At 39.9% G+C, this 26,799-nt stretch overlaps 1 protein-coding gene across 1 annotated transcript in view; it reads left to right on the plus strand.

Moving 5' to 3' along the window:
- Nucleotides 1-26,799, plus strand: part of AXDND1 (axonemal dynein light chain domain containing 1) — a 150,171-nt gene that overhangs the window by 94,516 nt on the left and 28,856 nt on the right. The window contains exons 18-21 of the mRNA XM_075541353.1: nt 1,942-2,035; nt 10,937-11,136; nt 11,893-11,989; nt 26,443-26,553. Of these exons, the coding sequence (XP_075397468.1) occupies nt 1,942-2,035; nt 10,937-11,136; nt 11,893-11,989; nt 26,443-26,553 (502 nt within the window). The remainder of the gene's footprint in view (nt 1-1,941; nt 2,036-10,936; nt 11,137-11,892; nt 11,990-26,442; nt 26,554-26,799) is intronic.

The raw sequence follows: 26,799 nt of genomic DNA on the forward strand, positions 1-26,799 counted from the left end.
AACCGATTACAAGGATCTACATATAACCACCTCCCTGGAGGATGGACAACAGAAAAATGGGTGAAGGAAGACATTGGACAGTTTAAGATATGACAAAGTAATAATAATTTATAAATTATCAAGGGTTCATGAGGGAGTGGGAAGCAAGGAGGGAGAGGTAACATGAGGAGCTGATACTAAGGGCTCAAGCAGAAAGCAAATGTTTTGAGAATGATGATGACAACACATGTACAAATGTGCTTGACACGATAGACGTATGGATTGTGATAAGAGTTGTAGCAGCCCCAAATTAAATGACTTAATAAAAAATAATGTGTTAAATTTTAACCTAACTGCATTGCAATAACCCACTCTCAATGCATTCTGCATGCTAGCAAGGTTCTTCACACCTAGCTATGGTCAGTGGGAATGCACCAGAGGCTTCCTCCACATGGATTGCCCTTCACTTTGTTTAACTCACTTTTATAATGGGTCAAAGGGACATAAAATGATATTACACTGTAACCTAACTCCATCTGCCAGAATCAACTTTACAATGCTCTCTGTCTCATAGCAAGGCGGCTATTCACAGCCCTCCACTCTGGTCAGAAGGGATTCTACAAACCAGATGTTCACAATTTAAGCTCTGATATCCCCTCCTTTGGATTTGGATTTTATTATTTACAATCCTTGGGTCACACAGGGTGATGTGGACTTAGTTGATGCCTCACTTAGATGGCTGCTTGTTTGAAAACAAGCCTTTAGGATCCAGGCGCTATTCCTTCTGATACCTGGACACCACCTTGTTTCTTTGCCATACTTTGTGTAGCACCCGTATCTTCAGTGATCCCTTCATGCAGACAAGTGTCAAGCAGGGTCACTTCACAGATATTCTTTTTTTTAAATTCATTTTATCGGGGGCTCAACAACTCATCACAATCCATACATCCATCCGTTGTGTCAAGCACATTTGTACATTTGTTGCCATCATCCTTCTCAAAACAGTTTATTACTACTTGAGCTCATTTTTCCCCTCCCTCCCTGCCACCCCCTTGATAATTTATAAATTATTAATATTTTGTCATATCTTACGCTGTCCAACATCTCCCTTCGCCCACTTTTCTGTTATCCATCCCCTAGGAAGGAGGTTATATGTAGATCCTTGTAATTGGTTCCCCCTTTCCACCCACCTTCCCTCCACCCTCCCAGTATTGCCACTCTCACCACTGGTCCTGAAGGGAGCATCCGTCCTGGATTGCCTGTGTTTCCAGTTCCTATCAGTACCAGTATACATCCTCTGGTCTAGCTGGATATGTAAGGTAGAATTATTCGGGGGAGGGAAGGAAGCATTTAGGAACTAGAGGAAAGTTGTGTGTTTCATTGTTGCTATACTGCACCCTCTCTGGCTCGTCTCCTCCTCTCAACCCTTCTGTAAGGGGCTGTCCAGTTGCCTACAGATGGGTCTTGGGTCCCCAATCTGTTCTTCCCCTCACACAGACATTCTTGAGTAATTGTTTTTCCTTTGCTGAGGTTAGAAACGCTTGGGTTGAATTTTTTCTCCAATACCAGTTTCTCTGGTAGTCAGTGGAGTTCTTCATACTATCATGCCAGAAGTCAGTCTCGAGAGAATTTGTAAATCCCTTCTCAGTATCAGAAAACTCCCCTAGAAATGGTTGTTTTTTAGAGTGGAGAGAAAGCTAATACTGAAGGCAAGATCTACATTGATGAAAGTGCCTCATTGACAGTTGCTATTTAATTGTGGTTAGGGAGGCTGTGCCAGTGTGTTAAGCAATTATACCGTGTTATTCAGGACATTAGTTCACCTTGCCTTCAGTTCTCAAACAATTGTCAACATCCCAGTTTACTATTCCCAGTCAAATACTCCTTTTCTTTTAGCCGACTAAAAGGTTGCTTTCATACTCTAAGTTACTTATCATCATATTACTTGATTTTTCCTTTCAGGGTACTCCAAGCCCAAATATTTAACATGATTCAACAATGGCTTTTGAAGATAGGCAATGAGATTGACAATGGCCACATTGAACTTCAGCGTCATGTATGTACTTGTAAGGGTTTGTGAGGTTATATGCTGCTTTGGCTAAGCACTTATAAGGACAAAATTAAAGAAGGCGTTTGGGGGTAAAATGAAAGCTTATAATGAGAGTGATTTTTCAATGCAGTATGATCTTGCCTCTCAACGGAGTTTATAGCGATAATAAAAAGTTTTTGAGTTCTAATCATCATGTTCACTCTTTTTCAGTGTACTGAATTTCCCCCCTCAATAGTATTAATATGAGATATGAACAATTTAAGGATTTATGTGAATGCTGACTAATGGGATGGTAAAAAATGCTAGTAAGAGGGAACAGGAGATGCCACTATGCTGTTGTCCTATCTTACTAGAACAAATGGAATAGATCTGCATTTCTGAAGAACTAAACCTAATGACTGTAGAACCATAACAACATGAAATGATCATTTCCAAAGGATGCTTTCGTTTTCTACATGTATTCCCATTTCCTAGATTATTCATCATACTCTAAGTCTACATATACAAGGAGCCATTATGGCATTAATGGGTAAACTCTGGATTGCTAACTACTAGGTTCATGATTCAAACTCACCACTCTCTGCACAGGAGCTAGCTGAGGCCAGCTGCTCTTATGGAGATTTGCAGCCTTGGAAAGCCCATGTAGTGCTGTTTGAGTCAGAGTCCGCTCAACGGCAGTGGTTGAGTCCCTAAAAGAATTTCTTGCCAAGCTGCTATAACTTAAAATTACTTATTTCTACTAAGTAGAGAGATTGCTGGGTCATGATATTTCTGGTCCCAAATTCCTGAGGAGTGCCGCCCTGTTTTCCACAATGGTTACACCATTTGCAATGTATGCGTCTTCTAGCCTTCTTCAGGCACTTTTTGTGTTTTACACTTTGCTATTAAAGCTAGGTGAGATGATACTTCATTGTTGTTTCAGTTTGCATATTTCCAATGACTAATGGTTATGGACATTATAGGTTTGTTGGTCACTGGTCTTCTTTGGTGACATATATGTTCATATACTCTCCCCATTTAAAAATTGGATAATTAGTCCTTTTTGAGATGTTGAAGTTTTCTATGAATTTTAGAGCTTACTCCCTTGTGCAGTTTGTCCTATTTTTTTAATTGATTATCTTTTTAGCTTTTTGTTTTACATTTAGGTCTTTGATCTACCTGTAGTTAATTTTTGTAGATGGTGTGAGATATAGATCCTCTTTTATTATTACTATTATTATTATTTTGCAAATGAATTTCCATTTACACTAGTGCCATTTGTTAAAGAGACTATGTCTTTCCCCGTTTAATATATGTCAGCCCTTAGTCAAAGATTAGCTATCCAATTCTGGGCTCCCACTTATTCTTAGCCTCAACCCCAAAACAGTTCTTATAACATGGCCCTGTTGGATATTCACCTTCATGAAGAGATCACTGAAGATAAGGATGGTACAGTGTGTAAAGAAAGCAGATGATGCCCTGCTATCAATTGGAATATTGTCTGGGATTTTAAAGGCTTCTTTCTATTCAAACAAGCAGCCGTCTAAATGAGGCGTCAACTAAGGGCACATGGAAGAACACCAGCCTGTGTGACCCAAAGATGACAAGAATGAAGTTCAAATATGATGAAGGGGAAAGTCTCAGAGCTTAAATTGTGAATACCCAATCTGTAGAAGGCTACGGAGGACAGTGGGAGCCCCGAAACCATCTGCGGAGTGTCTAGTCAGATTACGCCTCTGGCAGATGCTCTCTGACCCCTGGCAAGGGACTCAGCTTTACTATCAGAGAGAGATTATTGGTAGATCGAACTACGTGATACTTAGTCAGTTGACCTCCCTCTTGACCTAACTTGAATTCATTCTAGGCTTAAGTTTTCTTACCTGTTCCATGACAAATTTTCTTCTTTGGCATTTTTAATATTGCTGGTGGTATTTCCTTCTTTACTCCTTATTTTAATGTTTATATTATTTCTTTTCTTTCTGTTTCATTTGTTTTTAATTGTTTCTGTTAGGTTTCCCAGTTTATGAAACAGAAGGAGTGGATTCATAGAGACAATAACTGATGTAGTAGTTTATTGAGGACATGGAGTAGAAAAGGCGAGGGGAATTGGGAGCAAATGATGAATGCAGGAGGGGAGAGGGAACACTAGAACTGATTGTGATGATTATGTACAACTCGTAAAAAGCAACTTAACTATGGAAGTGTATGATATATGAATTTTTTATCAATGAAACTATTTATTAAAAAAGATATCCATCTGTAGATGGGTGGATTTACTCTGGGTTCTCAATTTTGTTCCATTAGCCTATATATCTATCAATATACCGGATCTAAATTGTTTTCACTAACCCTGGTGGTGTAGTGGTTAGATGTTGCGCTGCTAACCACAAGTCAGCAGTTGGAAACACTGGTCACTCCAAGGGAGAAAGACGAGGCTTTCTACTCCCCTGAAGAGTCACAGTCTCATGAAACCACCAGACTGTGATCTTCCTGCATTCTGCAATATTGCATGTGGCTGCGTGAGTCTGAAGAGGAATTTATGGGCTGTATCGGACTTATGGACTTGAGTCAGACTGGGCTGTAGATAAGCAGTGGCTCTGCTGAAAGGCCCCTTAAACCGAGCGATTTTGTTTCCCTTCTAAAAGAATTCTGGGCAATGAATGAATGAGCTCTAAAGAGGAAGGTGTTGCCTTTATGAAGGTCTTCAGAATGGCAGCCTTTGATTTTAAATTTCCAAAAACAAAACCAAAGTCACTGCCATCAATTTGATTCCAATTCACACAGTGACACTATAGGGCAGAGTAGAACTGCCCCTGTGGGTTTCCAAAGCTGTCAATCTTGATGGAAGTAGAAAGCCTCATCTTTCTTCCACAGAATGACTGGTAAGTTCAAACTGCTGACCACCATGCACTAGGTCTCCTCAATCCAACAATAGTATTGTTCAAATCTTGTATTTCTTTCTTATCTTCTGTCTATAAGTTCTTTCCCTTATTGGAAGCCCTCATTGTGAATTACATCTGAATATAAAAACAACAATTATTACAACTTGTCTCAATAATCAACATCCTTGGAAGCAACAGTCTAGAAATAAAGCGACACACCGCATTGAGAAAATCTGCTACAAAACACCTTTTCAAATCACAAAAAAGTGAACTTGTCACTTTGGTAACTGATATGTGGCTGACTAAGTCATGGTTGTTTCAGTCACTTCATGTTTATGCAAAAGCTGCACAAGATTGTTCCTTAGAAGTCAGGATGGAGGGGCTTCCACTTTCTTACTTTGGGTATGTCAGCCAAACTGTGTTTGGTGAAGTTTAGGGTCAGTGAAAATGAGGAGCACTCTGAATGAAAAGTTGGCACGATAACCACAACAATGGATTAAAACATGGCAATAAGCATGATGATGCAACAGAACCGAGCAACCCTTGCTTCTCTGATACGTAAGGTTGCCATGAGTGGGCATCAACTCCACAGCAACCAGCACTAATGATTTCTTGCATGACTCAGATCATACTATTTGCTATCCCTATTCAGCTTGAAAATGAAGATAGCATCTATTTCTACTTATTGAAATAATCTACGGATTAACACTTTGTGTGAACAGCAACAAAAAATGAGATCTTTCAATGATAGTATAACCCACATCATTGGTACATGAATCAGGAATTTGCTGACTTTAGTTGAGATGAAGGAGGGATACAGGTGATGAAATATTTGAGTAGGTACCTTGGGACAGAGGGAAATAGCCTTTTAAAACTCTTTTAAAAATTATTTTATTGGGAGCTCTTACAGTAAGGTGACCAGATTTTAACATTGGTAAAGCGGGACACCAGCGGGACACCATTGATAAAACTCATAGTCCTGGCGAAATAGCCACATGGCAGCCGAAAACCAACCGTATACCCTAGCTTGTCGTGCATTCTTTCCAAAAATGGGGGCTTTTTGAAAAATCATTTTTAAAAATTTTTTTTACTTCTTTTTTTGTTTTAATCATTTTATTAGGGGCTCATACAACTCTTTTTTTTCAGCTTTTTAAAAAAATTTTTTTTTAATTTTAACAATTTATTAGGGGCTCATACAATTCTTATCTCAGTTCATACATATACATACACCAATTGTATAAAGCACATCTATACAGTCCCTGCCCTGATCATTTTTTTCTCCTCTTTTCTTTTTTTACATTTTATTAGGGACCCATACAACTCTTATCACCATCCATACATATACATACATCAATTGTATAAAGCACATCCATACATTCCCTGCCCCAATCATTCTCAAAGCATTTGCTCTCCACTTAAGCCCCTTGCATCAGGTCCTCTTTTTTTTTCCCCTCCCTCCCCTTTCCCCCCTCCCTCATGTGCCCTTGGTAATTTATACCTCATTATTTTGTCATATCTTGCCCTATCCAGAGTCTCCCTTCCCCCCTTCTCTGCTGTCCCTCTCCCAGGGAAGAGGTCACATGTGGATCCTTGTAATCAGTTCCCCCCTTCCAACCCACTCACCCTCCACTCTCCCAGCATCGCCCCTCACACCCTTGGTCCTGAAGGTATCATCCACCCTGGATTCCCTGTACCTCCAGCCCTCATATGTACCAGTGTACAGCCTCTGCCCTATCCAGTCCTGCAAGGTAGAATTCGGATCATGGTAGTTGGGGGGAGGAAGCATCCAGGATCTGAGGGAAAGCTGTGTTCTTCATTGGTACTACCTCGCACCCTAATTAACCCCTCTCCTCTCCTAAACCCCTCTATGAGGGGATCTCCATTGGCCGACACTTGGGCCTTGGGTCTCCACTCTGCACTTCCCCCTTCATTTAATATGGTATATATATACATATCCATATACACATATATACACACACTTATATCGTTGTTGTTTTTTTTGCATGATGTCTTATAGCTGGTCCCTTGGCACCTTGTGATCGCACTGGCCGGTGTGCTTCTTCCATGTGGGCTTTTTTGCTTCTGAGCTAGATGGCCGCTTGTTCACCTGAAAAATCATTTTATTAGGCTCATACAACTCTTGTCACAATCCATACATACATCAATTGTGTAAAGCACATCTGTACATGCATTGCCCTCATCATTCTCAAAACATTTGCTCTCCGCTTAAGCCAAATTGGGAGTTTTTTAAAATGCCGCTGGACGCGGGAAAAATTCTCAAAAATCAGGACTGTCCCACCAAAAGCGGGACATCTGGTCACCTTATCTTACAGATATATCATTCCATAGTTCAATCCCATCAAGCAGTATAAAACTCAACTCAGGAAAGATTCATCTTTTCCCAGAGGTGTTAATTCAGGTACAAAATATAATAAACATTGCAATGAGGTCATTAGCAACCTTTCACCCTGACAGGTAGTTTGGGTTTTAGTTCCATTTGGGCTACCAAGTATGATTTCTATTCATTCACTCACATACATTAGTTAGGACTTACGCTCTGTTAAGAACTGTGTGATGTTGTTGGATACAATATGGCTCATGCCTTGTCTGGGAGGCTGGCCCCAGCACCATAAATTAAGTGGATTCCTGCCCCTCTCCCAAAAGGAATTTGTTCCAAAGGATGACATTGACTCTGCAGCTCCGGGAGATGGACATATCTGATCAGAGCATACGGGAGCAGATGAAGGGGCAGGAGGAGAGAGTGGAGCACAGCCTGGCCCACCAGGCCGTGATGATGATGTTCCTGAGTAGAGCAGCCAGTCCACAGAGAGAACAACATGGCTGGCCCTACTATGAGACATGATGCCCCTCAGTGACTAAGGGCGATACAGGGGACAGCACCGGAGACACAGTGTGGGAATTGCACCTGACCTGATCCCACCACACCGAGGCAAATCACTGGGGGAGTGCAGCGGAACAGCAAGGGAATGGAGTGGCAAGGTCCCCAGGGAATGCTGAAAGTGGACTTTGGGGCCAGGGCATGGTGCCCCAACAGACTGGACTGGAAAACGCTCCTAAGGGCCAGCAAATGATCCCTGAACTAACTACAAGCTTTTCTCTTGTGAACTGTTTTGTTCTGTTCTTTGTCAGTGGTTTGTTTTTGTTGTTTTGTTGTCTGGTTGTATACTGTTGCTTTGTGTTCCTCTGTCTTGTTTTCGTGCATGTTAGTGACTCCACAGGTCTGTCTGAATAGGACAGACTGGATGAATTATCTGGAGGAAAAACAACGGGACCGACAGTTCCGGGAGGACTTGGGGTGGGGGAGTAAGGGGGTTAAGGAAGTGTTGTTAACAAACCCAGGGACAAAGGAAAAACATGGGACCCCAAATGGTAGAGAAGGGGGAGTGGCAGGCCTGGTGGGTAATGATCAAGGGTAAGGTTGCTTAGAGAAGAGGTATACTCTAGCCCAGGTGGCGACGAAGCATGGTAGTAGGGCAGGAGGAAAGTCAAGGGAGATGGAGGAAAGAGCTAGGAGTCAAAGGGCATTCATGGAGGTCTAGACAAAGACATGTACATGCAAATATATATAGGAGGATGGGGAAATAGATCTATGTGTCTATATTTATAGGTCAAGTATTAAGGTGGCGGAAGGACCTTGGGCCTCTACTCAAACACTCCCTCAATGCATGAATACCTTCTTTTATTAAATTGGAACTCTATGCTGCTCACTCTCCCGACACAACGGCTGGAGCCAAAGTGGGTGAACAAGTAAATGTGGTGAAGAAAGCTGACGGTGCCCGGCTATCAAAAGAGATAGTGACTGGGGTCTTAAAGGCTTGAAGATAAACAAGCGGCCATCTAGCTCAGAAGCAACAAAGTCCACATGGAAGAACACACCAGCCTGTGTGATCGAGTGGTCCCAAAGGGATCAGTTACCAGGCATCAAAGAACAAAAAATCATATCATTGACTGCACACCTCCATGATAGGATCGCTGAAGACAAATGGGTGCATAAGCAAATGTGGTGAAGAAAGCTGATGGTGCCCGGCTATCAAAAGAGATAGTATCTGGGGTCTTAAAGGCTTGAAGTTGAACAAGCGGCCATTTAGCTCAGAAGCAAAAAAGCCCACATGGAAGAAGCACACCGGCCAGTGCGATCACGAGGTGCCAAGGGACCAGGTATAAGGCATCATGCAAAAAAAACCAACAACGATATAAGTGGGTGTATGCATGTGTATATATGTGTACCATATTAAATGAAGGGGGAAGTGCAGAGTGGAGACCCAAGGCCCAAGTGTCGGCCAATGGAGATCCCCTCATAGAGGCGTTTAGGAGAGGAGATGGGTTAATTAGGGTGCGAGGTAGTATCGATGAAGAACACAGCTTTCCCCCAGATCCTGGATGCTTCCTCCCCCCAACTACCATGATCCAAATTCTACCTTGCAGGCCTGGATAGGACAGAGGCTGTACACTGGTACATATGAGGGCTGGAGGTACAGGGAATCCAGGGTGGATGATACCTTCAGGACCAAGGGTGTGAGGGACGATGCTGGGAGAGTGGAGGGTGAGTGGGTTGGATAGGGGGAACTGATTACAAGGATCCACATGTGACCTCTTCCCTGGGAGAGGGACAGCAGAGAAGGTGGGAAGGGAGACTCCGGATAGGGCAAGATATGACAAAATAACGATGTATAAATTACCAAGGGCACATGAGGGAGGGGGTAAAGGGGAGGGAGGGGAAAATAAAAAGAGGACCTGATGCAAGGGGCTTAAGTGGAGAGCAAATGCCTTGAGAATGATTGGGGCAGGGAATGTATAGATGTGCTTTATACAATTGATGTATGTATATGTATGGATGGTGATAAGAGTTGTATGAGTCCCTAATAAAATATAAAAAAAGAAAAGAGGAGAAAAAAATGATTAGGGCAAAGACTGTACAGATGTGCTTTATACAATTGATGTATGTATATGTATGAACTGTGATAAGAATTGTATGAGCCCCTAATAAATTGTTAAAATTAAAAAAATATATGGCTCATGCCTTTAAGAGATTCATAGGATAATAGGAGATACAGGTCTGTAAACAAGTGATAAAGATCAGTAAAAGGAACTATAGCAACATAGGGAGAAGTTAATGGCAGTGAAAATGAAAATGTCTCTTCAGAGTAGATGGCGTTTAACCCTAGAATACTTAGGAACTCTCCTGAGAAAGCTACGGCTCAGCTGATGTCTCTGCATTTCATTTCTGGGACCCTTCCTTAGAGAACACTATCAAACATAGGTTCCCAGGCGTTTTCAGTTCACGGTAGCCTTCATGTCTCAGTGTTTTCATGGCACTTCCATGCCAAAAGAAAGATCTCACAGTTTGGTCTATTAAGTAGATAAATTCAAACCATTTACTAAATATGTATGTCTTAAAAACATAGTAGCTGTTTGGAAAAGCAAAATCATAAAGAAAAAACCTACTTATTTCATTTTCATACAGTCAGAATTAATTTTAATGGGAACTGTGTGCTTACTGGGTATTATACAACTAATCAAACTTTGGAATCAGATTGGACCCCACCACCTAATCCCCTATCGCACATCGACTTTCACACAGTGTTTGTTTTCAGCATGACAGTGCAGCTAGATGATCAAAGATATGATGTCATCAAAAGGGATGTTGTGTGTGGAATGTTGCAACGAAACTCTGAGTCTGATGGAACTATCGTTGTATTTTGCTTGAGAATTTAAAATCCCATGGCATGCTTGGGAGCTCACTGTGGTACCCTGGGATACACTGGTGCACAATTTGGAAACAAGCCTTGTTGAGTTAATATACTTCACTGAATTAAGAGGAAGAGAGCGTGGAATGAACAAAAGAAACTATGGGTATACTAGCTGAGTGCTGATGATTGAATTTTTATTAAGAACTATATCTTATTGAAAGACACAGGATGGAATTTCTATTTCTAAATTATTAGTATTATTTTGCTGGTTGATTTATTGAAAATAGGCCATTTGAATGATCTGGTGTGGTTGCTGCTGTTTTGTTTTTTAACAGATGGATGAATTGCACATATGTATGGTCCAGTGGATGGTCAATTTGTTGATTCTATTGGTTCCTGATTGTACTGATGAAGATACTCTGCCACCATCTATGGAGGAATGTACTGACGCACGTGATATAAGCAACGCCAAGTTAGAGCTAGATGCAATTGAACTGGCAAAAAAGTTGGCCCAATATTCCAGCTATTTGAACAGGTGAAAACTATCTGATTATTTATTGCTTCCCTTTTGAAGATTAAACATAACATAAACCAGAGTGGAGAAAGGCAAAGAAGTAGCTGCACTAGTGGGTTGCTGGGGGGAAAAAAAACAAAACATAATATAAATTATTAGTCTAATTATTAAACTAGTTTTAACACTGGCCATTTAAAACATAAGATTGCTGGCATTAGGATCATCTTGAAATTAATGTTAGGCAGGGTGGAAACTGTCAATGTACTGGGCTAAGAATTAGTTGGGTTTTTTTAAAAAAAACACTTGCTTGCCTAAATAAGTTCCATCGTGGCCTGTTTTCCCTGGAGGACACCGTGAAGAAGCATGTGGTGTGCAGCTCCACGAAAGTCGAGTGCCTACTCTGAGTCTCGTCCTTCCCTAAATGTCACCAGAAGATCTCTCTAAGAAAAAAGCAAAGAAAAACCTTATACACGAAATGCTATACAGTTTCTGCCAAAATAGTGTAATTTATCAAGTAAGAATGGCATTGCCACTACAATAACGTTGAATGCAAGTAGTTTTCACATCAGGGAGTGTCTGGGTATTTATCGCCCATGTTCCCTTCACGCAAAGTTAGTGTTCCCCATGAGTAAGGCTGAGAGGAGTGGAGAGAACACGCGTGCACGGGAGACTGGGAGACCAAATAGTATGTTAAATTCTGCTGCATCTGGATTTTAAACAAATGGGAGCTAACAGTGTGTAACTCGTGCTGTGTGTGTGCTTCTCCCCCACCCCCAGTTGTTGCCAAGGGATGGTAGCGGTGGTAGCTACGACTAAAACAGGCACTTTACAAAGATATCCCACCGACGACCTGGAGGAGCTGGAGAATATGAAGGTAATGGCTCTCCCTTTGTCTCAGCTGCTTCTGCTTTGTATGTTACTTCTTTATATTTATTTTGTATTATTCCTTCCAATGCGCTCACATATTTGATGTTCACTATTTGACAAGCCTTCAAATATGTGTGTACCCTTACGATGAACACTAAAATCAGAAAACGGGTGCATCCGCCGCCCAGATTTCCTGTTAGCCCTAGGGAGTCTCCGTCCAGTCTCATTCTGTTCCCAGGCAATGTCGGATCTATTTTCTAATAGCCAGAGGCTACGTTTCCTTTCCTAGAGCTTATACAAATGGCATCACAGAGTGTGCACTCATTGTGTCTGACTTCTTACATTACATTTACTTATTTTCAGATACATAGATTTCACTGCTTGTATAAAAGTTCATGCTTTATACAACTTTCCTCAAGTTCTTAAATGCTTCCTTCCCACTCCCCACCCACACACCCACTATCATGATCCCAATTCTACCTTACAAAGTTGACTAGACCAGAGGATGTACACTGGTACAGATAGGAACTGGAAACACAAGGAATCCAGGACGGATGATCCCTTCAGGACCAGTGGCGAGAATGGCGATACCGGGAGGGTGGAGTGAAAAGAGGGAACCGATTACAAGGATCTACATATAACCTCCTCCCTGGGGGATGAACAACAGAAAAGTAGGTGAAGGGAGACATCACACAGTGTAAGATATGACAAAATAATAATAATTTATAAATTATCAAGGGTTCATGAAGGAAGGGGAAGTGGGGAGGGAGGGGAAATGAGGAGCTGATACCAAGGGCTCAAGTAGAAAGCAAATGTTTTGAGAATGACGAGGGTAACAAATGTACAAATGTGCTTGACACAATGGATGGATGGATGGATTGTGATAAGAGTTGGATGAGTTGGATTAAATAAATAAAAAGAATTATGCAATCATTAAAAAAGAGTTCATGCTTTATAGTGCTGAGTAGTATTTCATTGTATAGATGTACATAATTTATTCATTCCTTGTTGATGAGCACTTGATTGTTTCTGGGTTTTTATTATTACATTAAAGCTTTGGTTTGTGTTCATGTATAAGTATTACTCTTGGGTAAATATCTTGGAATGGAAGAGTATAGGTGTGTATACTTTTTAAAGCAATAGATCTTATGATTTAATTTTCATTTCTTTAATGGTCAATAATGTTGAACATCTTTTCATGTACTTGTCATCTGTGTATCTTCTTTTTTTTAACATTTTATTAGAGACTCATATAACTCTTACCACAATCCATACATACATCAATTGTATAAAGCACATCTGTACATTCTTTGCCCTCATCATTTTCAAAGCATTTGCTCTCCACTTAAGCCCTTTGCATCAAGTCTTCTTTTTTTCCCCCTCACTCCCTGCTCTCCCTGTATCTTCTTTTTTTATAAATCATTATATTGGGGCTCATACAACTCTTATCACAATCCATATATACATCAATTGTGCAAAGCACACTTATACATTTGTTGCCCTCATCATTCTCAAAATTCGCCTTCCGCTTGGGTGTCATCTGTGTATCTTCGTCGGTGAAGTATGTGTTGAAATCTTTGGTCTATTTTTATTGGGTTGTTTGTTTTCATACTGTGGACTTTTGAGAGTTTCTTATGTATTCTGGATTTAAGTCTTTCATCAGATATGTGGTTTACAAATATTTCATCTTAATCTGTGGCCTCTTCCCCCTTCACTTTACAAAGAAGGGCAGTTCTTCATTTTGAGGAAATTCATCCTATTAGGTCCTTCTTTAATAGATTTTGGTGTTATATCTAAGAAATATCTCCATAATTCAATATAGCAAAAATTGTATCGTGTTTTCTTCTAGAAATTTTATGCTTTAATGTATATCTTTGATGCATTTTTTAAGGTCTGTAGGTGATAAAAGTATTTGTTATCAACTCCAAACTTATCCAGCAGCACCATGGATAAAAGGCCCATTGATCATGCTTCTTCAATAGAATGAAATACAGCCAAGTGTTATTCCATCATCATTATCACTGTTATGTTTGAGCTAGTTTTTGCAATACTGTGTCAAACCATCTTCAGACTGCATAAATTTGTAAAAACTTGTCAGTTTCTTCATCTTTGGCATTATGGATTGGTACATAAATTTGGCTAATAGTTATATTAACTGGTCTTTGTTGTTGATATATATATCTATAGATATATATATAAAATCTTGTCACTGATGGTGCTGTACTTTACCTCACACAAAGATAAATTCCTACTAGATTATACATCTAAAACTGAAAATCAAAACTATACAGTTTTAGAAGATGTTATCTACAAGAGCTTGATATAGGGAAATACATATTTTTTAATTGACACAAAAGGCACTAGCCAGAAAGGAGTAGGTTTGCAACTGTTACTACATTGGACTTAAGAGCTTCTGTTCAAAAAATGTATGAAAATAAAACCTAGCCACCTAACAGAAGGTGCTTGCAACATTTAAAGAAAATTAGTGTCCAGAGTATATAATGATTTCTTATGAATTAATATTATAAAAATAGACACCCCAATAAGAAAATAAGCAATTTTTATGTGCATTTCACTAAAGAAGAAATCTAGATAGCTAATATACATTAAAAATATGTTCAGTCTGCTTAGTAATCAGAGAAATGTAAATGAACATGATGAGTACAAATTGGAAAATTGGCAAAAATGACCGATTCTGACAATACCAAATGTTAGTAAGAATAAGAGGACAAAAAAATGAGAGACAACACATTCTCATACACTTCTGGTAAGAATGTAATTTTATGTATTCAGTTTGGAAATCATTTGACATTATCTCTTTTTTTGACATTATCTCTTAAATTTGAAGATGCCCACTTCCTGCAGCATAACAAATCTATCTAGACACTAGAGAAATTAACTCTATTTGCTAGAGAAAGTCTATCTACATACTAAGTCTATATGTTAGAGAAACTCTTAAACAAACACATTGGACTAGGAAACACACTTATGAAATATTTCTAGGAGCATCAAACTAGAAAAGACTCAAATCTTCATAGACAATAGACTAGTATGTAAGGGGTTTCAAAGGAGCCCTGACCCTGATATGTAGTGGGTTACGTGTTGGGCTGCTAATTGCAAAGTCAGCAGTTTGAAATCATCAGCCACTTCTCAGAGGAAAGATGAGGCTTTCTACTCCCATGAAGCACAACCCTTCTTAACATACTTGAACTATTGAATTGGATGATATGTTAATTACAAACTCAGTAGAGCTACAAAAAGAAAAACGCGATTTGTAGACTTGGAAACCCACAGGGCAGTTCTCCCTTGTCTTGTGGGGTTGCTGTGGGCCACATCGACAAATTGGCAGTGCTCGTCTTGGACCTGGGTTATATATAAATAATTATTCCTTTAAAATTATACATAAATATTTTATGTGCTTGCACACATATGCAAGCTATTATAATTTTTAAGCGGTTGAAAGATTTTAGGTATAAAATCTTGTAATGATTATTAAAATCACTAGAAGATGGAGACTTTTCTTGGAAAATATAAAATATGTGGTATTTCTATATAGAAGGAGAAAATTTGGAAGTTCTTAGGGAGGAAACATTTATTGTTTAAAATAAATACATCTCTAAAACTTTTGCCTGGATTCCATAGGCAAGTTTTGAGACTTTCAAAGAACAGGCGATGAAAGCACATAGTTCAGTCAGTTTTAGTTTGGGTTCTGAGATGGCCTCAGGGTGTCTTCACAACCTATCTGACAAGCATTTGAATTAAGTAGTCTCTTGGAGATAGTAGCCCCTTGCTGTACATCTAGAAATGTGCCTACATGTTCTCAGGCCTGCTGCAAACCGCCCACCCTTAGACGTAGTGGAGAATCCTCGTTTTGGCAGGCTGGAGCTTACAAAGAGGACAGTGGGGATTCACACACCGTGGACCTCACTTACTTAAAAGGGGCAGGTAGAGGTGTCTGTACCTCCTCATTAAAGTTAAGGCTATCGCAATATAAGGGACACTATGGTGAAGGGCCCTTTATAAGGGGACTTTAAGAATCTATATATCATCGATATCAGGTGCTTTCATGAAAACCTTGTGCTTTCATGGCCTATTCTACCCCCAGACTCATGACCTTCACATGTCTTTGAGGCTCTACACTTTCAAACTTTGCCACCATTGTTATTAACTCTTCTGTTAACCTCTCTCCTACTTATACCTCTTTGCTAGTGATTTAAAACAGAAATGTTATTAAAGGAGGCTGAGAATCTACTCTTATGTCTTAATACTGTAATTGATCCCTTGTTTGGACTTTTTTCCCCAGCCAAGTGGACAGACCTCCTCTCTAAGCCTGGGACTAAAGCTTTTGAGAATACATGAAGTTAGCTTATGGTCAGGGGTTCCACAGTCCTCCTTCTCCTACTGCCAGTACTCTTTATAAAGAAAATGAAAACCTGCCTCCCTCAGGTTTATCTTGTTTCTAATTCATCACTAGCTTTTACCTACAAGCTGGTTCTGATCACCTGGGCAACCTTTGTAGTACTTGAATCTTGTATGATATAAGACGCCAGGCCTTTTTTGGCCTCATCAGTATCTTACAAGGCAAAGCGAAGAATATGGCCTGCCAGAGAAAGCGTATATAATATGGGAATACTGTGATGCTTTGCGGCTTGTACTATACCCTAACCATATTCTAGCATTCAAAGAACATCTTGAAAACTAACTAGAATGGTAATTGGAGGACATTAGTGATATTCTTCCACTACCTGATATATATTTTAGCTCCTTTTGAGCAAAGAGTATTGCTGTGATACTGGACAGAATGGTCCCTTGGGTAAGATTTTTTTTTTTAATTTGATCTGTCTTCCTGATGGCCTTTACTGCACTTTCCCAACACAACAGCCTAGATGAGGATTATCCGATTCTACGAGACCAGGGCAATCCACCCCCGATTTGTTCTTGGCACTTCTTGATGCCATCTGATCTTACACACCTGAGTTTCAGTTAACTGCTGAGGGCTCTTCTTTTCCATCAGGGCCCCAAACCAGAGATCTCTGTGCCTATGCCTTATTTCTCAAAGAAGTTGGTGTCAGTACATAGCAATGGTTCCATTAGGGAATGAGAATTGCTTCTCACCGAGGCTTCATTTGAGGCTTAGAAACATGGCATCAAGCAGTTGTGGAATCTGATAAGAGTACACTTGGAACCACTAGAGCCTAGAGCAGCTTCTAAGAATCTAGAAACTTAAGCCACCAATAAACTAGATACATGTTTTTTGTATAGCATGGATGAAACTGACACAACATTCCTCTAGTTCTTTAATGTCTCCCCTACTATAACCTGGCTAGACCAGAGCATGTACATTGGTACAGATAAGAGCTCTTGACACATAGACTCCAGGACAGATAACCCCTCCAGGAACAGTAATGGGAATAATGATACCATGAGGGTAGGGGGAAGGTGGGAGGAAAAGGTGGAGAAAAAGGGGAAACCAATCACAAGGATTGATATATAAGACACACCCCCCCAAAGGGACAAACAGCAGAAATGTGGGTGAATGGAAACAGGATGGTGTAAGATGTTAAAATAATGATTTATCAAGGGTTCACGAGAGTGGGAGGGTGAGGTAGGAAGGGGAAAAAGAGAAACTGATACCAAGGGTTCAAGTAGAAAGAAAATGTTTTGAAAATGATGATGGCAACATATGTACAAATGTGCTTGCGCTTGATACAATTGATGTAGGGATGGTTATAAGAGCTTTAAGAACCCCCAATAAAACTACTTATTAAAAAAAATAAAACGATGTCCTAGGAATTGGTGAACTGAAATGGACTGGTATTGGCCAATTTGAATTTGACAATCATATTATTCATTATGCTGGGAATGATAAGTTGAAGAGGAACAATGTCACATTTATTTTCAAAAAGATCTTTCTTGAAGGACAATGTTGTGATAGATGTATCTATATTTTGACAAGGAAGACCAATTAATATGATTATTATTCAAATTATGCATCAACCATAAAGCCAATAATGAAAACTTGAATCATTTGTCTAACTTGTTCGGTCTGAGATTAAACATGTAATCAAGCTGTATTGATAATACTGGTGAATGGAATATGGAAACTAGAAACAAAGAGGTAGGATCAATTTTAGAAAATATGGTCTTCATGCTAGAAACAAAGCTGGATATTGCATGATAGAATATTACAAGACCAATGAGTTATGTACTACAAATAACTGTTTTCAAAAGAATATACAATGACTATGTGTAAGGAGCCCTAGTGACCTAGTGGTTACTTGTTGGACTACAATCAGGTCAGCAGTTCAAAACCACCAGCTGTTCCATGGGAACAGTTACAACTCTACCCTGTCCTTGGTGTCACTGTGAGTCAGCATCGACTTGATGGCAGTCAGGGTTTTATGGTTTACATGTGGACCTCACCAGGTGGAGCTCACGGTCATTAAAAGGACTGCCTCTAGGGGAAAACAATGATGGAGAAGCTCAATATCATCAGCCAAAGCAAAGCCAGGAGCAACGCAATCACTCATATACCAGTTCAGGTTGGAGCTGAAGAAAACGAAAACAAGGCCACAGAACCAAAATACCACTTGGAATACATCGCATCTGAATCTAGAAATCATCTCTAGAACAGATTGGAGGCATTGAACATTTAATGACCGAAGACCAAGGAAATTGTGGGATGACATCAGAAACATCATGTGTGACGAAAGCTAAAGGTCCTGTCAAGAAGGAAAGAAAGAAAAGACCAACATGGATGTTAAGAGACCATGAAACTTGCTCTTTGATGAAGTAAAAGAGCTAAACAAAATTTCAACAGGCAGTTTGAGGAGATCAAACAAAAAATACTATACTGAAATGTGCAAAACCTGGAGGAAGAGAACCAAAAGGGAAGAACGCACTCAGCATTTCTCAAGCAGAAAGAACTGAAGGAAATATTTCAGCCTGGAGTTGAAATACTGAAGGATTCTATGGGCCAGATATGGAAAGATAAAGGAAGCATCAAGGGAAGATGGAGGAAATGCAGAGAATAACTATCAAAAAGAATTGGCCAAGGTTCAACCATTTCAAAAGTAGCATATGATCAAGAACAGATGGGGTTGAAAGAAGTCCAACCTGCACGGAAGCCATTGGCAGAAAACAAGGGTCCAGAAATGATGGAGTACCATTTGAAGTGTTTCAACAAACAGATGCATGCTGGGACACTCAATCATCTATTCCAACAAAAATGACCCAATAGAATGCAGAAATTATCAAACAATATCACTAATATTGCATATAAGTGAAGTCTTGCTGAAGGTAATTTTAGGACTGCTGCAATAATACATCGAAAGGGAGCTGCCAGAAATTTAAGGCAGATTCAGAAGATGTGGAACAAGGGATCTCATGCTACCATCAAATGGATCTCGGCTGCAAGCAGAGAATAGTAGAAAAATGTTACCTCTGTTTTGTTGGCTATCTAAAGGCATTTAGTTGTGTGGATCATAGCAAATTATGATTGACATTGTAAAGAACAGGCATTCCAGAATATTTATTTGTGCTCATGCAGATTATGTACATAGAATAGGAGGCAGTTGTTTGAACAGAACAAGAGAATGTTGGATGGTTTAAGATCAGGAAAGATGCATGTCAAGGTTGTATTCTTTCACCATTTTTATCCAGTTTGTATGTTGACCAAATAATCTGAGAAGCTGCAATAGATTGGAAAAAAAATGGGACATCAAGATTGGAGGAAGGCTCATTGCACTTTGCTTGCTGAAAGCCAAGAGGTCTGGAAAATACTGATAGAGACCCACGGATGTACTTTATACATGCTTTCACATAGAATCCACCTCAATGCAAAGCAAACAAAAATTCTCACAAGTGTTCCAATGAGCAGCATCACGATAAATAGAGAGAAATTGACGTCAAAGATCTCATTTTACTTGAATCCACTACCAGTGTTCATGGACGCGGCAGTCAAGAGATCAACTATGTATTTCATTGGGAAAATCTGTCGCAAACGACCGCTGGAAGAGTGTTAAAAGGCAAAGATGTCCATTTGAGGACTAAGGTGCACCTGCCTCACGCCGTGGCATCCGCAGTGGCCTCGTATGCATGTGAAAGCTGAATGGTGAATAAGGAAGACGGAAAAAGAACCTACGCATTTGAATTATGGTGTTGGTGACGAATATTGTCAGTATCATGGCCAGAAGAGCAAATATATAATATATATACATATACCCTTCTATATAGACACATATATATACTGACATACAAGTACGAGGGGTATCTTCCCCCTCCCCCGCAGGAAAAAAGAAGCATGGAAAAAAGTTCCGCTAGGCAGAGCTTTTGTAGTACACATTTTTCCTCACTAGGTAAGCATCAAGCAACTCTCTCTGAGTTAGTGTACCCAGTGGCATCAACCTGGAAAGGTTCTTTCCGCTCACAGTGAATTTTTTCGTAAAAGCAGTTTTGCATGAACTCATTTTTTGTGAAGGCCAATTTAAGAGAACAGCATGAGGCTGTGAAGTATTGTTTCCTGTTCAGGAAAAATGCTGCAGAAACTGTTGTGATGTTGAACACACTTTGCAAAGACAGCACTATGGGAAAAACTCAAGTGTGTGAGTGGTTTTCTCGTTTCAAAAAAGTTGAAATGTCGACTGATGACAAATCTTGTTCTGCACATTGGTCAACATCTGGAACAGATGAAAATGTCAACTTGTAGTACATTTGGAGTTCATTCCACCAGGTTAGACTGTTAATTAGGCTTTCTATTTAGAGCAGTGGTTCTCAACCTTCCTAATGCCACGACTCTTTAATAGTTTCTCTTGTTGTGGTGACCCCCCCCCAACCATAAAATGATTTTCATTGCTACTTCATAACTGTAATTTTGCTACTGTTATTAATTATGTGACCACTGTGAAAAGGTCATTCGACCCCCAGAGAAGTCGCAACCCACAGGTTGAGAATTGCTGATTTAGAGATTCTGAAAAGAGAGTGTAACAATGTGCAACCAAAAAGGCCTGATTTGTGACAGACCAGGGGGCTGGTTTTGCCACCATGACAATACACCTGCTCAGGTAGTCATCTCATTGTGTCAGTTTTTGACCAAAAAAACCCATCCTTCTCTTGCCCCATGTTCCTTGCAACTTCTTTTTGCTTCCATGAATGAAGAGGGGGCATGAAAGAACAATTTGATGACATAGAAGACGTGAAGAAAAAAAATGAGGGAGTTGCTTTCAGCCATCCAAACAGATGAGTTTGAAAAAAATGTTTCAGAGAATGGAATCACATACTCACCTTCCCGATATGATCCCTTAAATCAAAATGGGTGCATAAGCAAATGTAATGAAGAAAGCTGATGGAGCCTGGCTATTACAAGATAGAGCATCTGGGGTCTTAAAGGCTTGAAGTTAATCAAGCGGCCATCTAGCAGGCAAGCAACAAAATCCACATGGAAGAAGCACACCAGCCTGTGTGATTATGAGGTGTTGACGGGGTCAGGTATCAGGCATCAGAACACCCAAAACAATCATATCGATGCAAACAGGGGGGAGTTGGAGTGGAGACCAAAAGCCCATATGTAGACCATTGGACACGCCCTCACAGAAGGGTCCCAAGGAAGGGACGAGCCTAGTAGCATGCAGTATAGCACCAATGAAACAGACAAGGTTCCTCTAGTTCTTTAATGCTTCCCCTCCTCTGCCCACCGCCCCCCCCACAATCATCACCCAAGTTCTGCCTTACAAATCCAGATAGACCGGAGCATGTACACTGGTACAGATAAAAGCTCTCAACACACGGAATCTAGGTCGGATAAACCCCTCAGGAACAGTAATGGCAGTAGTGATACCATGAGGGGAATGGGAAGGTGGAGGAAATCGATCACAATGATCGATGTGTTACTGCCCCACTCCCCCCAGAGGGACAAACAACAGAAATGTGGGTGAGAGAAGACAGAGGATGGTATAAGATAAGAAAATAATAATTAATCAAGGGTTCATGAGGATGGGAGGGTGGTGGAGGAAGGGAAAAAAGAGGAGCTGATAGCAAGGGCTGAAGTACAAAGAAAGTGTTTTGAAAATGATGATGGCAACATATTTACAAATGTGTTTGATACAGTTGATGTAGGGATTGTTATAAGAGCTGTAAGAGCACCTAATAAAATGATTCATTTTAAAAAAGAATGTAGAAAACGTTCTAAACCTGATTGTGGTCATGATTGTACAATTCTTCTTGATGTGATTGAACTATTAAATAGTATGATGTCTGAATTATATGCCAATCAAAAATTTTGGGGGGAAAGAATGGAATCACAGATATGACAAATGTATTCGGTGCAATAGAGAGTACTTTGGAAGTGATAAGGTTGTTTTGTTTAAAAAGTTAAGTACATAGCTTTGAAAAAAATCCATTTTGGGGGGTACCCTCTCACATATACACACACAAACCCATATATACTGTATTGGACAGGGTTCTCTAGAGAGACAAACCAGATTGCTAGTAATTATATATAAATATATTTATAAGGATAGATATATAATTCAAGAAATAAACCGTTAAATAATATACAGATAGATAATACAAGAAATTAACAGTTAAATTTTAAAGCAGTGAGACACTAGCAGTCCTTCAAGTTTTGAGAGCTGCCAGGTACCAGTTTTCTTCTGTAGAGAGAGCTGGGCTATATATACCCAGGCAGCAAACTGCAGGGCAGGTCCCCAACTGTCATCAACTGTCAGCCCCCAGCTCCAGAGATGAACATTCCAATCGTGTGGGCTTAAAGGGACCTCAACTTACAGCGACACAGTCCACAGGCTAGGCATCCCACAGGTAGTGTACCACTTTAAACTGAGGCACAGAACAAGCAAGCCATCTATCCCTCTGCCCTTCAGTTAATCCTACTTGTGTTTATCGGCCAGGCTGGCACAATAAACTATAGCATATACTTATATACATATGTACTACATTTATAGTTTTGAGCTTTTGTTGCTGTTTAAAAATTGTAAGTACCATAGCAGTGAACAACATGTCCTTTTTTGTGTGTATGCATCTTAGTGACATTGTTACCTTAGTCAAGGTGTGTCAAAAATAACATGTCTATTATCTAGAGTCAGTAGCGTTCCCCCTTACATCCCTGGTAACCACTAATGAAAATCAGTTTCTGTACAGTTACCTATTCTCATTTCATAGAAGTGAGAACATACAATATCTGGAGTTTTTTGGTGATTGATTTATTGTGCTTAACATAATATCCTCCAGGTTCACCCATGTTCCAAGATATTTTAAGCATAGATTTCTTTTTTGCTAATGATATTTCATTTTCGTGTGTAGCACATTTTACTTAGTCATCTTTTGTAGACGGCCAGTTAGGTGGTTTCCATTTTGCTGTTGGGCATAATGCTACATGAGCATAGGCATGTATGTGCCTTTCACGTCACTCCTATTAGATTCAAAGGGTACTACATCGCAGTGGAGTTGCTGGGTCCTGTGGCAGGTCTACCTATAGATTTTTGAGAAGCCATCGGGTGTTTTTCCAGGACAGCTGTGCTTTTCTGCATTCTCAGAGCGGCAATAAATTAGGGTAATTTTGAATACGGTGTGAGGTATGGATCATATTTCATTGTTTCTGTGTGAGGAAATCCAGTTTGGGCAGCAGCCTGTCCTGCCCTGGAGAGTCCACTTGAAATCAACTTGGTGGCAGTAAGTTTGGTTTGGTTGAAGAGAGTCTATCCCTTTCCTGGTGAATGGATTGGCTACCTTTGTAAAAATAAGTTGACCAATGTTTAGTTTTTTCCCTGGACTTTCAATTCTAGTCTATTGGTCTATGTGTCTGTTGTTAAACCAGCACCAAACTGTTTTTCTTTTTCCCTTCCTTTTATGGACTATTTTTTATTGTAAATTAGATGTTTTTGTAGTCAATAACTTAAGTTCTTTATCAAATTATAACTGTTTGTATTACTGTAACTATATAATATGTTCTGAATTCAGGAAGCATGAGGCCATCTACTTTGTTTTTCATTAACCTTGTTTTGACTCAGAACATAGCTTTCCATATATAATTAAGGATAGTTTTTTAATTTATAGAAAGGATGCTGTTGGGATTTTGATCGAGACTGCATTGTATCTGTGTGTTGCTTTGGGGTGGCCCTTTGAATCTGGAATTGAATTTATCTGTGACATTCACAATAGCCTTTGTGGCATAACAGGTTACACACTGGGCAGCTGAGTGCAAAATCAGCAATTCTAATCTACCAGCTACTCTCTGGGAGAGAGATTAGGTAATCTACTCTTATAAAGATATATAATCTCATAGAACCTAGTTCTACTCTGTCCTATTGGGCTACCCAGAGTCAGAATCAACTCAGTGGCAATGGGTTTTTTAAAAAATTATTTTACTGGGGGCTCTTACAACTCTTATAATATTCCATATATCAACTGTATCAAACATATTTGTATATATGTTGCCATTATCATTTCTCAAACATTTTCCATTTGAGCCCTTGGTATAAGCGCCTCTTATTTTTCCTCCCTCCCCCTTTCCACTCTTGTGTATCCTTCATCAATTATATATTGTTATTGTAGTTTCATATCTTACACGGTCCATTGTCTCCCTTCACCCACATTTCTGTTACTTATTCCCTTCAGGAGGGGGGGAATATATATCCAATCTTATGATGGGTTCCCCTTTATCACCCTTCCCCCTCCCTGACCATCCCCCTAGCCTCATGATATTACTGCCCATTACTGTTCCTGGGGCGTTTATCTTTCCTGAATTCCTTGTGTTGAGAGCTCTTATCTGTACCAATGTGTGTTCTCCAGACTAGCCAGATTTTGTAAGTCAGAACTGGGTTATGATAGTGGGGGGATGGAGGGGTGGGGGAGGAAATGTGATTTGTCGATGCTATACTGCACCTTGGTTGCATCATCCCTTCCTTATACCGCTTCTGTTGGGGGGGGAGATATCCAATTATCTATAGATGGGTTTTGAGTCTCCACTCCAATCTGCCTCATTGGCATTGATAGAGTTGTTTGTTTTGGATCTTTTGATACCTGATGCCTGATCCCGTCAAAGGGCTTCATTTTTGGGGGTTACATTAAGAAAACTGTAATTTAAACCTAACCAGTGGCTCTCTAATCTATCACAACTCATGACCACTCCATGTGTGTCAGAGTAGAACTATGCGCTGTATAATTTTCAATGGCGGGTTTTTTAAATAGATCACCAGGTCTTGGCATAGTAGTTATGTGTTGGGTTGCTAACAGTAATGTCAGCAGTTTGAAGTCACCAGCTACTCCTCAGGACAAAGACAGGGCTTTCTACTCCTTTTATAGGTTCAGTTTTGAGTCCTGTGCGATTGCTGTGAGTTGGCATCGACTCAATGGCCATGAGTGCATTCTTCCTGCTGTGGGTCCTCTGGGTAGACTAGGACCTTCAACCTTTCACTTAGTGGCCGAGCACTTTAACTGTTTGTAACACTCGCTTCACTTACCTTAAGATGTTTGGTCTTGATTTATAAGATTTGGGGACTTTAACATTTTACAATCATTCCAAGCACATATAACAGAAGAATATAAGGCATGTTACGGTGCTTTGTGGTTGATTTCAGGGGTGTAAGTGGATCATTATTTCACTTCATGATACTGTTTTGTGACGGTCACTGTGACTAGGTTTCAGTACTATGATTCTCCCAAAGAAGAGAATGTCTCTTTCCTCCTCCTTTTGCTCACTAACAAGAAAAATGTGTCTTTAAAACACTGAAACCACATCTTAACTGTTAGAAGATTTTAGTAAAGGAATGCAGTTTTACTCTTCACGTTAGGAGGACGAGGGTTGCCCAGATCTTTCTTGTATAGAGTCTTTAAAATTTCAGGTCATTGGACAGTTTGAAACTACCAACAGCTCCCTGGAGAAAGCCCAGGCGTTCTGCTCCCGTCCAGCCAGACTCACAGGGGGGTCACTATGGGCAAGCATTGACTTGATGACAGTGAGGGGTTTGGGACATTCTTTGATATTGTAATCTTAAAAATGAGGATAGTAATTGTACCTACCTCATGTTGAGATCAAATGAAGAAATATATCTACAACACTTAGAATAGAGAGTAGCGAATAATTAAGTGTGATATAAGCATATGCGTTTAGTATGCAATCATAAATGATGCTGGTTATATAAATCTATTGAGGCAGGTAAATTAAGGCCTCAGTAAACCCAGCAAGCCCCTATAGATGGTTTTATGTTCCTTTAACACTTCTTGCTCCACTACAATCCAGATTTCAAATCCTGCCAATAAAAGAAGATCTAATGTAGATCTATATTTGGACATCACTGCACAAATGTTTGAATTATTGAATAGAGTTCTATTTAGAAGAATGCGAATATTCTAGCTAGCAGCTCCTCAATAGGATTGAGTGAAGAAATGAGTTGGTGTAGTTTGATTTTTTTTCTGCTTAATAATTATCTTTTATCTTTTTTTCAGAGGGAATGTTATGATTGGATCAATACATGTACTGTTCTCCTTGCTGAACTCAAAGGCAGAAAAGTAACATTATTGCAGCCTGACGAAATTGAACATCTATTTGGAGAGGAGGTATTTGCCATGTGTTACATTGGTTGTTATTTATGTTCTCCCCTGTATTCCAGTAGGTAAAGGTCCAGGGACATTTTTCCCCCCGTCAGTGCTTTGAACCTCTAGCCACTCTATCGGGAGGGGAGAGGGAGAGGAAGGCCATTGTTCTTCCTCCCAAGGAAAGCACCTCCCCGCCAGCACCTTTGCTCACTTTAGCATGTTTTTTTTTACCTCTCATGTCATACAAGAAAGAATGGCTTTCGGATG

Source organism: Tenrec ecaudatus, chromosome 1, assembly GCF_050624435.1.
Source record: "Tenrec ecaudatus isolate mTenEca1 chromosome 1, mTenEca1.hap1, whole genome shotgun sequence".
Classification (NCBI taxonomy): Eukaryota; Metazoa; Chordata; class Mammalia; order Afrosoricida; family Tenrecidae; genus Tenrec; species Tenrec ecaudatus.